At 38.3% G+C, this 15,145-nt stretch overlaps 1 protein-coding gene across 1 annotated transcript; it reads left to right on the forward strand.

Moving 5' to 3' along the window:
- Positions 1–1,215: 1,215 nt before the first annotated feature.
- ipo9 (importin 9) lies at positions 1,216–14,824 on the forward strand. Its single transcript, XM_055026950.1, has 24 exons — positions 1,216–1,476; positions 5,095–5,156; positions 5,334–5,420; positions 5,598–5,799; positions 6,127–6,215; positions 6,352–6,438; positions 7,059–7,178; positions 7,316–7,416; positions 7,569–7,627; positions 7,724–7,875; positions 7,955–8,053; positions 8,982–9,088; positions 9,232–9,371; positions 9,561–9,723; positions 9,963–10,189; positions 10,336–10,484; positions 10,629–10,757; positions 11,328–11,603; positions 12,032–12,198; positions 12,310–12,443; positions 12,544–12,663; positions 12,786–12,893; positions 12,965–13,041; positions 13,885–14,824. The coding sequence occupies exons 1-24, from the start codon at positions 1,317–1,319 to the stop codon at positions 13,993–13,995; spliced, it is 3,126 nt and encodes a 1,041-aa protein (XP_054882925.1). The 5' UTR covers positions 1,216–1,316; the 3' UTR covers positions 13,996–14,824.
- Positions 14,825–15,145: the final 321 nt, after the last annotated feature.

The following is a 15,145-nucleotide window of genomic DNA, read 5'->3' on the forward strand; positions in this document are numbered from 1 at the left end:
TTGTAGCCTTCCTTATTTTTTTTTATTGTTTCCTTTTATACTTTCTTGTCCTTCCTTTCTGTCATTTATGTCTCAATTGTGTCTTCCCTTTGTTCTTTCTGTCCATATTTTCTACCTGTGTTCCTTCATTCTCTTCCTCCCTCCATACTCTGCTTCCATTTTTCCTTCTCTGCGGCATCCTGTTCTTGTTGGAAACCTTTCTTGTTTCTTTTGTTTAGTTTCCTTCTGTAAATTTTGCTGCCTTTACAAATATCATCCACATATATGATGTGGATGACATAGTTCTGTATATCATTCACATCCATGCCGCATATAATGAATGTGAAGTTCATTTTTCAGTAAGTCCTTACTTTGCCACATCCACAAGTCTGGAAGCTGATGATCATTTATGTTAGTTCAGTCCTCAGTTTACTCCTGCTCTTTAGTAAAAGAAAATCATCAAGAGGTCTGAAAATATGAGTTTAGCTGCTTATAAAAAAAAAACATCAGATCAGGACTTTTCTGGCAGCATAAAATGCATTTAGCAGAGATCCGGTGATTCCGCACCACAGCACCACCTAGTGTATTAAAAGAAAAGTTAATATTTCCTCCTGTTCTAAGCAGCCTGTAGGAGTCACGAACAACTAAAGCACGTTTGATCGATTGCTATATTCACATTTGTGAAAGCAATTGGACAAATCTTGGGTTTATTTGTTTTGAGACTTCAAGTTTAGTTAAGTAGAAAAAAAGTCAACGTCAATGTTTTTTTTCTCAACCAGTTTATATATATATATATATATATATATATATATATATATATATATATATATATATATATATATATACAGTGTCAGCACTGTCAGCACTATATATATATATATATATAATTTATATAATTTTTATATAATTTATATATAATTTTTTTAACCATTATTTCACCAGGAATTCCTTGAGATAAAATCTCTTTTTCAAGAGACACTTGGCCAAAAGATATAGTTATGGAGTATACAAAACAAAAAGGTAAACGTTTTAAAGTTTTTACTGAACGTTTATGTGTGAACTACTATTTTGCGTGTGACTTATACTTTCCAGATATTTTAACAAAAACTATAACAAATACTGCTTTTCTAACGCTCTTCGTCAACCGCTCCGGTAGAGGGCGCTGCAGCTCAAAAGCGCATCCAAAAAACGGAACTACTGAATAATGTTTCCTCCAGCATAGCTCCGCCTCTACTTTTCCATGCATTGGCGCGCTCGGTGGCCGTGGCTCTCTGGCTCCGCTCCTACCCGGTTAACTGAACTTTCCACAGCGGGCTGCGAGCCTAGACACAGCAGGTATGAGTGCAGCGGGTGACGGTCGGGCCGTCCCGGCTGTCGGACCCGTCCAGCAGGGATTGAAGGAGGCTCTGATTGAGACGCTCACGGCCATCCTGTCTCCGGTGCAAGAAGTGCGCGCCGCCGCGGAGGAGCAGATCAAAGTGCTGGAGGTGACAGAAGGTGAGAAGTGGCCGGGTTATAAACTACACCAGTGTTAAACATTGAAGTGTTTTAGCTTCTTCTATTATGCTGGGCGCTGGTTTATTCATGGCTTCAGTGAACTAAGCTAACTGGACGGACTCTTTCAGGCAGCTAATGTTAGGCCATGTTAGTAGAAGTTATTAAGGACTGAATTGGTATAAGAGCTTGTAAACGTGCTTGATATTTCTAGGACTTGTGATCGTAGTTGTTTTTAGCCTAACAGATTGAAACAGCTCACAGCTAGCGTTGTTACAATGTAATCATTAGCGCGACCCTAGCTTTAGTTAGATACGGCACATGTGAGCGAGGCTGAAGTTGGTGTCCAGTTTGGAGCGTTCACTAAAGGGTCATTTCACCTCTTTTAAAGGGTCTGAAAAGCATTTATTCATTTAAACATTTGAAACAATATGAAATTGTAATCGTTTTTCAAAAGGACTGAACTGATTATAATTACTTGAAAACAAAACCTTATGTTTTTGTGAATATTTTATTAATCGTATTCCACATTATAAGAGATTGGTTAAAAGCAGTTTTTTTCATAGTTTCCAACTTTCAACCCACAAAATGTAATGATCTAACTCTAATTTTGGAAATCAACCTTCTTAAGATCAACGAGGCATTTAACTTCTCTTTTTGTATTCTAAAAATAGAGTAAAAATTTTGCAAATCCCAAACTGTTGAAACACAAACAGTTTGGGATTTGCTGTTTCCTTCTGTAAATTCTGCTGCCTTTGGAAATATCCACATATATGACGTCAGTGCAGAACATTTGATTTCAAATAAGATGGCGCGTTTACATTATTATTGTTTTCAACATGGACCCTAATTGTGGCAGAAATGTACAACATATATTGAAACCGTCATCCAACATCAAATTTTTCAATTCATTGTTGACTTGTTGAAGAACAATCGTTTTAAAGCTTGACCACATCAATGGTGAACTAAATGCTAAAAATAAAAATGAATATTATTTTATTTGTATGTTTTTAAAATTCCAATACAGGTAAAGTGTATTGATTCTGATTAGATTAAAGATAATCTATTCGGATTAGATTACAGATAATCTAATCAGAATAGAGTCATTCAAATCAGATTTACTCTTTCTAACCTTGATGACTTCCAAGCAAGATTAGCATGAATTTAAATAATTTGTAGAACAATTCAGTTGAGATTAAACCTTTCTAAATAATTGTGCTTTCCAAGGAACACTTTATCGAAGGTGATTTAAATGTCAAAAGTAAAGAAAAAAAAAGAACTCATAAAAAAATGGGTTCCTCACACCAAATTATGTATTAAGTGACCTGTAATCTGTGCAGAATAATTCAATTTATCCCTGACTTGTCAAATAACTGCTTTTTAACTGCTAAGTTAATTTAAATGCCAAAAAAGAAATTGAAATTGCATATTTCATAAATACTCAAAGTATTTGAAATTATTTGGCATCGTGGAGTCTTGTTCAGGTTTGCTCAATACTTTTTTAAATTCGTTATTAGTTTGACCTCAAAAGTGCTCCATATTGATTAAATGTGAAATCAATTGAAGTGAAAAGCATTTATGAAGCTATGATTCAGAGGCTAACTTCAGTGTCGTCACATGTAGAATCTGTGGCTGCGGCAATGACGTCACTGAAAGAATGGTCAGCGCTTAAAATAAGCAAAGTTTTCGTTGGTATTTGTTATATGGTGACTTAACTAACGTGTTCAAGCTAACTGACCGTGTTCAGTTAGTGGTCAGTGTCTAAATGAGCCATTTAGATCCATTTGACAGATTTCCTAGTCGGCTTCCAATGGAAGGGGGGAGTTTTCCAAATATCCCATCTCTGAAGCTCCCAGCCTCCTGCAAAAGTCTGAGCCTCAGTTCAGATGCTTCACTTGTGAGATCACGTTTCAAATTTGTCATTGTGACAGGAGAGGTGAAATTGTTCCAGATTTTCTGATGAATGTTTCCTGCTTAAATTGGTGACAAACCATTCCTTAATTTTCTCCTTGAGCTAGATAACCTTAATGTATTTTTATTTTTACAAAAACCTGTTTATCAGTTTACCTGTTTTATTTATAATATTTTGAGTTCATAAATCCATCTACTTAAATAATCTTTCATCAGGAAGAGGAACAAGCCCATGGCATAACAGGGTTCCTACCACACCTGTTATAGTGTACATGATGTGTTTTGATATATGTATTTGTATGACATCCAACCCACCTCAAGTGTTTGGTGCGAAACAGCACAACACTGGTAATGGTTCAATAATATATGTTGTAAGGTATCACAGTAATCTTTATTTATTTATTTTATTGTTAAAACACATTTTTCTGCTGTTCGTTACTAAAACTAGTCTCAATGTAAGATTACAAACTAATTTCTATTTTAAAGCATTTTACCCATCTGTTTCAAGGATGTCAACAAATTTGTCATGATCTGTAGAGTAACTGTTTCATGGTCAGTAGCTAACGCTCTCCATCTGACCTTCTATTGTCCAGCAGTAATCGTGCTGCTGCTGAAAAAGTTAATTGAGCGCGCGCAGTGAGCGGGCGCTGCAGCAGCGCCGACCCTTTCCACTGGCCTCTCTGAGGCCACAGCTCTGCAGGACTGTCAGCACTAACATTGTCTTCTGGTGCCTGATGTCACATGGTGAAAGCCAGCTAGAGGTGAAGCTGATGAGGTTCATGCTCATCCTGAACTTTGCATTTTTCTTTTGTTCTGCATGCTTGCCAGGCCAGGTTGTAATCAGTCAAGTCGGCTCTGCAACCTTTACAACCTGAGGAGCCATTTCTCCTCTCAAGTTAGCCTAGAAAAAAATAGTTTGAAGCTGCAATTCTCATCTGACGTTTTGAAAATGGACGGGGAAAAAAAAGAATTAGATGTATTGGTGTCACTTTTAGCAGAACACTTTTTTTTTCTTCAATTTTTATTATTTAAAATAAAGCTAAACATAAAATTTTGCATGAAGAGGATGTTTATTTTTTCTCTGTTGGACTTAAAATGATGTGAAACCTAAAAGCACATAGATTCCAACCCAATGACAGGAAAAATAGAAGTAAAAACATATTAGTGGTAGCAGTGTGGACATGCAGTGCAAATATTTCAGGAAAAACAGTTAAAATACTTGCAATTGTCATATTACCTGTAGTTAAAAATATTAGTTTGTTATTATTTTAACAAAAGTTATTAAGAGCCAAATAGATTCAGGGAGCCACAGGTTGCAGATTGCTGTTTTTAGGTACTGAGCTTAGTGCTTAACCAAGCAGTAGCAAATGGTCCACATCCTTCATTTATGTACAAATTCTCATTAAAAAAATCTCACCATGTTTAAATCTCTGTATATTCTGTTATTTAGCTTTTAGCTTCACAGAATTCAATTTTAGTTGATATTTTGAAATGATAATTCATCTTGGTGTCAAAGCAGATCTTTGTTGCAGTGGGATGTTCAATAAGTTACATTTTCTGCATTTGTGTAAATGGAAACTTCTTAAATATCATTGTCTGTTTGACCTTCTGCCTACTACATTTCCTGTTTGACATGGTTTGAAACTAATTTGGTCGTATTTATAAGAAGTCAGTTTTACCAGCAGCGTAAGTGATGTTTTTCTATTCCAGAGTTTGGTGTCCATCTGGCAGAACTTACAGTTGACCCTCAGGGAGCGCTCGCCATCCGTCAAGTGAGTACAACTAAGAAACAAGGAGAAGGTGCTTGGATTTCTTTCCACATGCATGGAAAGTTCATGTATTAAAATCAGGTCTTGTATTCTGTTTGTCATGCTGATACTGATTTGCTGTTTCTGTTTCCCCCTATGGAAACCTTTTCAGGTTAACACGTATTGGGTTTGTGTTTGCAGTTAGCATCTGTCATCCTGAAGCAGTATGTGGAGACTCACTGGTGCGCCCATTCAGAGAAGTTCAGGCCTCCTGAAACCACAGATCAGGTAAATGTTCAAAGATGGATTAATCTTCTTCAGGCTAGTTTCAGCCCACTCATCTACATCAGAAGCCTGCGTCGATGGCTCTTAAAGATATCGCAACGTATTACATTAAAATCTGACTCCTGAGCGATTTCAAGCCAGATCTTGTCAAGCCTGTCTCCTTTCATCTTGTACCATCAGGCTAAAGCCGCCATCAGGGAGCTGCTGCCCAGCGGTCTGCGGGAGTCCATCAGCAAGGTCCGCTCCAGTGTCGCCTACGCCGTGTCAGCCATCGCCCACTGGGACTGGCCTGAGGCCTGGCCACAGCTTTTCACCCTGCTGATGGAGATGCTGGTCAGTGGAGATGTGAACGCTGTTCATGGAGCCATGAGAGTCCTCACAGGTATCCTAAAATAAAATTTCTTTGCACAGTCACAGCTTGGTTTAGTATAAAATCTCACTGGCCTGTTAATTTCTTCAAGCTTATTTTATTGTGTTTGGACATTATTCACTTATTTTATATTTTTGTCCCTTTTGTCAGACTTCAATCTATACAAAATATTTTTTAATGATGATAGCAAGTATTTGCAGGGCCTATCATTGGATAGGTGTTGCTAATAAAGCTTGTATACATTATTTATAATAGTGAAATTCTAAAACTGAGGTTTCATTTAGAAACTAATAATTTTTTTCTTTAGTTGGATTTCATTTTGAATGCCCTCCTTTCCAGAATTCACTCGCGAGGTGACAGACACTCAGATGCCTCTAGTGGCTCCAGTCATCCTACCTGAGATGTACAAGATCTTTACCATGGCTGAGGTGCTGCAGCAGTATTATCATTTTTATTAATGGAACCAATAAGCTAAAAAAAAAATCACCTGCCAATATCCATCTGTTCATATCAATGTATTTTGTGCATCTCTAACTTCTCCCTCATGTTTGCTAATGATTTCAGGTTTACAGCATCCGTACCCGTTCCAGAGCAGTGGAGATCTTCACCACATGTGCAAACCTCATCTGTGCTATTGAAGAGCTTGAAAAGGTTTCACATCAACACCTGTCTCATTGATGAAACATCTGTTTCAAAATATGATTTCCATTATGCATCATGTTTTTGAATTTTTCTGTCTTAGTAGTCCTAAAACATTCTTGTGGCAAATATTTCAATCAACCCGGTTTCTTTGCTTTTGTTTTTTCTGAAAGTCACAGAGGTAATTAAGCCAAAACTGAAAAAAATAAATAAAAAATAAACATTTTGCATTTAAGAAAAAAAAAAAACTTTGGGTGTAAATATGTCTCCTCAAATGGGAGTTTTAGTTTCACCTGGTCCAAATTCTGTTGAAAAACAAATCGCCTATTAAGTATCTTTAGCAGTCCAATTATTAATCGGTCAGTCAAAAAAAAAAAAAAAATCAACAGATTAGCCCTACATTTTATTGCGTGAAGCAAAAAAGACTTGAGTTTTTTCTTTACACATTTTAGATTATTTGCATCATTTTAAATATTTACAATATTGTATAAAAAGGAAAATTTTCAGACTGCTACTTATTTTTGAATGTGGTTGTCAGAATAATCAGTATAATAATCATTTGTTGCAGCCTTACATTTTTTCACATACATATTTATTTGTGAATGATGATAACTCTGTGTGTTTATATTTAGGGTGCTGCTAAAGCGCTGATCTTCCCGGTGGTGCAGCAGTTTACAGAAGCGTTTGTGCAGGCTCTGCAGATGCCTGATGGACCTTCGTCTGACAGCGGTCTCAAGATGGAAGTCCTGAAGGTGAGAGGTTGAGAATGGAAGCCTCTTTGTCACAGATGTTTGTAAAGGCTACAAGAAAGATGTGTTCATGCTTTTTTGTTTTATGTTTTCACAATAGAGTTTAAGCTGTTTCTTTGCTTTGTTTTGTTTATTGACAGGCTGTAACAGCTTTAGTGAAGAACTTCCCCAAACCGATGGTTTCGTCTATGCAGCAGATATTACCCATCGTCTGGAATACACTGACTGAAAGTGCAGCTTTATATCCTTCACATCACCAGACCTATGTTAATTACTGGTTATAGTTTTTCTGCTAATAAAGCTGTGCTTTTTATTATTATTTTAAAATTTAAAATCAAAACATCTAAAAGGTAAATACTTTTTCAGTTTGTTATTTCTTAGTTTTTAATGCACTTATGTAAGAACTGAAGTCAACTACACTGAGGAAGTGGACGACCCTGTTGACTCAGACGGTTAGCAAAATCCACCTCCTCCAGTCTATTCATTATGTTTCCCTATTTCCTCCCTTCACAAGTAATTCTTTATCAATGATTTTGTCCTGTACTCAGGAGAAGTTTTGGGCTTTGAGAATCTGGTGTTCAGCATCTTTGAGTTTGTCCACACGCTGCTGGAGAACAACAAGTTCAAGAGCACAGTGCGGAAAGCTCTGCCAGAGCTCATCTACTACATCATCCTGTACATGCAAATCACAGAGGACCAGGTGAGGAACCACCGACATGTAATTCTGCCAGATCCAGTGAGAAATCGTTTTGTATTGACTGAACGCTTTCTATGATTAGGTCAAAGTTTGGACGGCAAACCCTCAGCAGTTTGTAGAGGATGAGGATGATGACACTTTCTCCTACTCTGTCCGGATCTCTGCTCAGGACCTACTGCTGGTGAGCTTCACATAAAACAAAGAGCTTGTGGTCAGCAGTGGTCAGCTGCAGTTCAGCCTGTCCACAGGAACAAATTATACTCTAAAAAATAGATCTTTGTTACATTTCTCTTGGCTTCTGTTTCTCACGTATGAGGTAAAGGTCTATTCTGCATAGGACTGAAACAATGATTTGTGATTGATTGACTATTGAGACAGTTGTCAATTAATTTAGTAATAAATGAATCATTAACTGTAGTATACACACTCTAAAAAGGCAGTATTGCTGAAAGAACGACATAGTCTGAGCTGTAATTAAGCTAAAACTGCACAAAAATGTATAGATCATGCATTCCAGATTTTAAAATACTTTCTTTGTTGGTAAATATGTTCTATCTCACACTCCACAAGTGGTATAGTTTTATCTTCACCTGGATCTGTAAGAATAAATAATAAAAATGAAATTCCCTAAGCACCTTTTTTGATCCAGTTATTGATTGGTTAATCCAAAAATAGTCAATTGATGAATCCTATTGACTATTAAGTTGAGTCGAGTAGAATAGGTTGAGCTTTTTGCATGTTGAAGATTTTTTTTAAGCTGCAAATGATAGCATTTTTAAACCCAAAAAATGCTATGTTGCTACATTTCAGCAACAAAATGATTTTCTTATTTTAAAAACAAAAATATTCTTAGTAATACCTTTGAAATTTATGTTTGAAAGATATTTCTAATATTAGCATATAAGAGATTAAATTAAAAATCTGCAAAATGTGCCAATTTACTTTACCCAATGAATCGATAGAATAATAAATACATTTATTGTAGTAGATACTCCACAAGAGAGCATTTTGAGTTGTGTGTGTGTGTGGGTGTGGGTGGGGTGTGTGTGTGTGTGTGTGTGTGCATGTGTGTGTGAGTAATGGTGCTTAAGGCTCACTTGTTGTTGCAGGCTGTAGCTGCAGAGTTCCAGAATGAAAGTGCAGCAGCGCTGGCAGCAGCTGCAACCAGACACCTCCAGGAGGCAGAACAAGCTAAAAATGGTGGCAATGAACACTGGTGAGGGGAGGACAGCGACTCAAATGGCTTTTAGTTATGAAATGTATTCAAGTCATTGCATTCAGGTAGAGTAAGGAAGTTTGTTGTTCATAGGGTCTGTGTTTTTTTTTTTCTTTTTTTTTTCTCTCTGTTTTCCTAACTAGGTGGAAGATTCATGAGGCCTGCATGTTGGCCCTCGGTTCAGTCAAGACCATCATTACAGAGAACGTGAAGAACGGTCGGATTCAGTTTGACATGCACGGTTTTCTGGCCGGCGTCATCCTGGCTGATCTTAATCTTACCGGTGAGAGAGTCAGATATGCATAAAAGATGCATAACATTTTTGTCATTTTGTCACAAGAAAATAACTTGTTGCTCTGTCAAAAAGAAAAGAAATAACTTAGATCAACTGATGTTCTCCCAAAAGTTGGTTTTGTTCTTTTTTAAATTGTTTTGTCTTGTTTTTACAGTCTTTTGTTTTCTTGTTCCGCAGCTGCATCCCCGTTCCTACTGGGCCGCGCTCTGTGGGCGGCCAGTCGCTTCACTGCAGCCATGTCTCCTGAACTCATCCAGCAGTTTCTCCAGGCCACAGTGAGCGGTCTCCATGACAGCCAGCCTCCATCTGTCCGCATCTCGGCGGTGCGGGCCATCTGGGGGTGAGCTCACTGTTTGCTGTGGTTTAGCTTTGGATGAGCTCCTGATAACATCCAATTACCATCTCTGCCTGGACCTTGTACAAGTCAGAATTATAATCTCTAATGTAGTTCACGGGGCTTTTTATGTGATGGACCAATACATGGTAGTGCATGGTTGTGAAGTGTAAAGAAATTTAAATCTATGAACTATGTACATTTTTATTCATGCCTTGCTTTTTTTGTTGTTGTGTTTTTTTTAGTTACTGTGACCAGTTGAAGCTGTCAGAGAGCACACATGTCCTTCAGCCTTTCCTCCCCAGCATCCTGGAGGGACTGGTCCAGCTTGCTGCCCAATTCAGCTCAGAGGTGCTCACACTTGTCATGGAGACGCTCTGCATCGTCTGCACCGTGGACCCGGCCTTCACCACCAGCGCTGAGAACAAAATCTGCCCACTCACAATCGCCATTTTCCTCAAATATAACAACGGTACTTCTGCAGCTCCTTTGACCAGAATCACTTCCTGGAATACCTTCTTCCTATTAACCCAACTTCATCTCCAGTACATGCACTTTTTATCTTTATTTGAGGCTTTGATCATTTAGAAGTGACCTTTTCTCATCTTTCCCCGTCAGACCCCGTGGTGGCCTCCCTGGCTCAGGACATCTTTAAGGAGCTGGCTCAGATCGAAGGCTGTCAGGGCCCCATGCAGATGCGACTCATTCCCACACTAATCAGCATCATGCAGGCTCCACCTGATAAGATCCCCTCTGGACTCTGTGCTGTACGTGCAACATATCATTTATATTACTTACCTGCAGAGATTGTGTTAAGCAAATGTCTTATTTATTTCAGTTTTTTGATTCATTGGTTCTTTCAATGTTTCGATTGCATGGAGTTGCACTCATTTATTTCTTTGTCTCTGCAGACATCAATAGACATTCTGGCCACAGTGGTCCGAAACACAAAGCCCCCTCTGTCAGAGCTGTTGGTGTGTCAGGCCTTTCCTGTGGTAGCACAGTGCACCTTACGAACTGATGACCACACAGTAATGCAGGTAATAAAAGCTTCATATATTCAGATATATGTAGTTTTTTTTTTTTTCCGGCAAGACTTTTCTGTCAAGCAAAAATTTGAGTTGCATGTAGAGATTGTCATCTTTATGTTCTGAGACTTGAGGCAGTCGAGGCTACCTGTAACTAAGTCGAGCTAGATAGTGAGCTTTTTTGCTCTATTATGGGCACTTGCAAATTTATCACCAGTTGGCTGGACGACGTTTGTTTTCACCACTCTCACTCATATTGTCAGCCCATTCAAGGCTACGTCCGTTTTGTGCAAAAAATTGACACTGTGGGTGTTAAGGAGGTAAAGAGCCAACTGTGGTGTGAAAAGCACAAAGCTGCTAGCAAAAACAGACAAATCCAGAAAATATACATTTTTGCCGTGCTTGATTTTAATACACCAGGATCCTCCAACCATGCCTGATTTTTATTATTTTTGCGGGGGTCTTAGATTTTATTCAAGGTAGCATTAAAAGGTCTTAATTTCGACTTTTTGAATTCTAGTTTTAGAAGTTGAAATGATGAGCAATCTGGAAAATTTCTCATGTTTCTTTCCGTCTTGCCAGAACGGAGGCGAATGCCTGCGAGCGTACGTCTCTGTCGCCCTGGAGCAGATTGCCCAGTGGAGGGACGAGCAGGGCAACAGCGGCCTGTGGTACGTCATGCAGGTGGTCAACCAGCTGTTGGACCCCCGGACCTCTGAGTCCACGGCGGTCTTCGTGGGACGGCTGGTGTCCACTCTGATCTCTCGGGCTGGAACGGAGCTTGGGGACCAGCTGGATCACATCCTCAGAGCCATTCTCAGCAAAATGCAGCAAGCTGAGGCTCTGAGCGTCATGCAGGTAGAGAGCAAAGATGGAAGGAAAGGCTAATCTCAATAAATCAGAATCCCAGTAATTCAGCTCAAAACCAGAACTCAAACAGGTTGATTACACCCAGAGCATAATATTGCAAGCATTTTGTTTTCATCTTGGTTGTTATGGCTGATAGAAAGTAAAACCAAAAACAGTGTTGCACTAACAAAATGTAAAATATTACAATAAGCATATTTTTGGTTCAGAATGATCCTACTGTGAAGTATTCCCATGTTTTGGACAGTAATATTCCTCTGTTTGCAATAAATCTTTCACTCCCTGTATTGAATTACTGAAAAAAAAAAAAACTTTAGGTGATTTTCTCATTAATTGAGATGCGTCTAGATTGGTAGACATTCTTTTTTTTTTCTTAGAGTTGCCTTATTTCTTGATCTGTCTCCCTTCTCATCCTGCAGTCTCTCATCATGGTGTTTGCCCACCTGGTCCACTCCCAGCTGGACCCCCTGCTGGAGTTTCTGTGCAGTCTGCCAGGTCCGACTGGAAAACCTGCCTTGGAGTTTGTCATGACGGAGTGGATGAGCAGGCAGCATCTTTTCTACGGACAGTATGAGGGTAAAGTCAGGTCAGACGACTTTCTTTTCTTACATATGTTTTGGGTTTGTGTGCTGAGACTTCCCCTATCTCCCCTTGCCTCCCTCAAACTGTCTCCATCTTTGTGCGTTTATCCGTGCAGCACTGTGGCGCTGTGTAAACTTCTGCAGCATGGCATAAACGCTGACGACAAGCGACTTCAGGACATCATGGTTAAGGGAGAAGAAATCTACAACCCAGAAGATGGCATTCGCACTCGCTCCAAATCTGCCAAAAGTAAATCTAAACTATTGAGAAAGTTTTCATTTTTGTGGCACATATTTTTATTTTTTGGAATGTAGTAAATATATCTGTTTTTGATGGATCATTTTTATAGACCCAGAACGCTGGACAAACATTCCTTTACTGGTGAAAATCTTTAAACTGATCATCAACGAGTTATCGACGGTGGTGGAAGCGAATGCCAGCAGGGCGAACGCTGCTGACTGGAGCCACGGTGAGGAGTAGTGATGAAAATAGTCAATCCTCTACTGAATCAATAAAAACGGTGTTGAGAGTTTTATGTTACAACATTTTTCCTAATAAAATCTGCGCGGCCATTTTCTGTTCCTGTCTCAGATTCCAGCGGCATGTGGGACGACCAGGAGGAAGGGGAGGGAGACGATGATGAGGAGGATGAAGGATTAGGGCAACTGCTGTCCGATCTCATTTCATCTAACAAATATGGTGAAGTATTTCTGTTGAGTGTCTTGGTTTTACCTGAATTTACATTTCTAATACTCGTATTATTTTGACAGATGATGATTATTATGAGGATGATGAGGAAGATGATCCAGACGCCTTGAAAGACCCCATTTATCAGATCGATCTGCAGGTACGTGCTCACTTTTTAGTTAATTTGTACTAGAGATACATCGATCCGGTATTGGTATTTGCATCGGTTCCGATATTGGAAAAAAAAAAATGTAGATTGGGTGTTTGTGACAATGTGCTTGATCTATAAGCACAGATCTATTTAATCTAATTGTGTTCTATGTTCTGAATGGATTTATGCTTTATTGTTTATTTTAGAATTCCTAGTTGACTTTCTGAGTCGTTTGAAAGTTTTTTTTCTGTTTGTTTTGACACATTTGACCAAGATAGTACACCTGTTGTTTTTGTCAATATCTTTTCTTTACCATTTATTTTCCATTAACTGTATAACAGTTGTTTTTACATGTTTGACTAAGCTTGTGAAGCTATTAATGTATTTAATTGTGCTGTTCTGGTGGAGAGTCATCAAATAATTTTTTAATTCAGTACATTTTGTCTTTATTAACAAAAATAACCTTTGGTCTGTCAATTCAGCATTCTTTCTGTATTAAATCAGAATCGGCCGATTCTAAACCTCTGATATCTGTATCGATATCAGGAGTGAAAAGTAATTTATATGTTTTTTTTCTACTTGTCTAACCTGTCGTCCAGCCATCCGGACATTATTTTTTCTGATTAAAGTATTTAATTTTGATCACAGTAAATGAGTTTACTAATGATTCAGGGTGGACTTAAGTATTTACACTTTGAAAGAGCCCATTTAAATTAAAATTTAAATCTGCCAAGACAAAATTTCAAAATTAAAAGTTTTTAACAGCATTTTCTTTCTTGTTTTTTTTTTAATCTGAATTAATAGTTATTAATTCAGATAACCATTTTTAAAGATTTCTCTTTCTCCCCTCAGGCTTACCTGACAGACTTTCTGACACAGTTCGCTCAGCAGCCATGCTACAGCATGTTCTCAAACCACCTCAACAACACGGAGAGACAAACCCTGCAGTCTATAGGCCTGTAGACGTGCTGTTTGATACTCCAACTCATCTTCCATCAACACCACCCTGAAATATCCCTCTATCGCCCTGTCAAGTCACTCATGATGAATTTAAGACTTAAGTGAAAGGACAGAAGGACAAAGATCGATAGAGGCAGGAGGGGCACAACTTGGAAAAGAACTTGTGCACTTAACTTTGACTTCCTTTTTTTACCTCATGTAAATGATGAGATGAAGGACCTTGCCGATGCTAAGAGGCCGGACAAATCTCATTCTAAAAGGTCAACATACTCTTGAAGACCTTCAGTCTGGACAAGAAAAGGGACATGTGTTTGCTGAGAAGGACTAATGAATCTCAACATCTGGGGCAACTGTTTGTAATTTAGCCTATTGTATTTGTGTTTCTATCAGAAGTGGAAATGCAACATGGTACATTTTTCCAAAAGACTTCACACTGGTGGAAGGAAAACTAACATTTTAGTGAGGGAGTCTGGTGGCCTTATATTCCAGAAAAACAGTGACTGTTTGACAGGAAATGCAAAGCTCTTAGACCAGCTGTCATGTCTCGGGGTTTGGTGGGAATTGGGGAAATCACACTGTTGCCATTTTGGATCAATGCCTTCTCATTTCATTGTATCTATTGAAGTTTAGAATGAAAATATTTCTAAATAAAAGTTCCTAGCAGGAGATTATTACGAGGTTTTTTTTATGTTAGACTCTGAAAGTTGTAAACTTGTATCTGGAAAAATATGCAGTTGACTGAATACAATTACATTTCATGCTATTTCTAGCTGTTTTAACATTTTTTGGAACATTTCAAACGGTCATTAAAATTTTTTACTTGGTTTGTCAATGTTGCGTTGCCATAAAACAGCAATATATGTCTGATACAACCCTTTAAACCTCTTTTGATCAATAGTTACGCAATCAGAAAGGTGTTGTATAGCACCATGTTTTTCATTGAATTCTTCATTTGTCTTTATCCCATATTTTTGACAGTTTATATTTGGCTTCACAAGAAAGGTGTGGAGGTAAAAATTAGACTGCTAAATCATCCGTGAGGACAGGGTGAGAAAAGGGAAGATGCGTTCAGGATAGCTCGAAGTTGTCAGCTACACATAGCCATTTAACATTATTAACTAAATACATTGCCTGAGAGGTGTGGTTTTTGCAC

This window comes from Poeciliopsis prolifica, unplaced genomic scaffold, assembly GCF_027474105.1.
Source record: "Poeciliopsis prolifica strain line A6 unplaced genomic scaffold, Auburn_PproV2 SCAFFOLD003, whole genome shotgun sequence".
Taxonomy (NCBI): domain Eukaryota; kingdom Metazoa; phylum Chordata; class Actinopteri; order Cyprinodontiformes; family Poeciliidae; genus Poeciliopsis; species Poeciliopsis prolifica.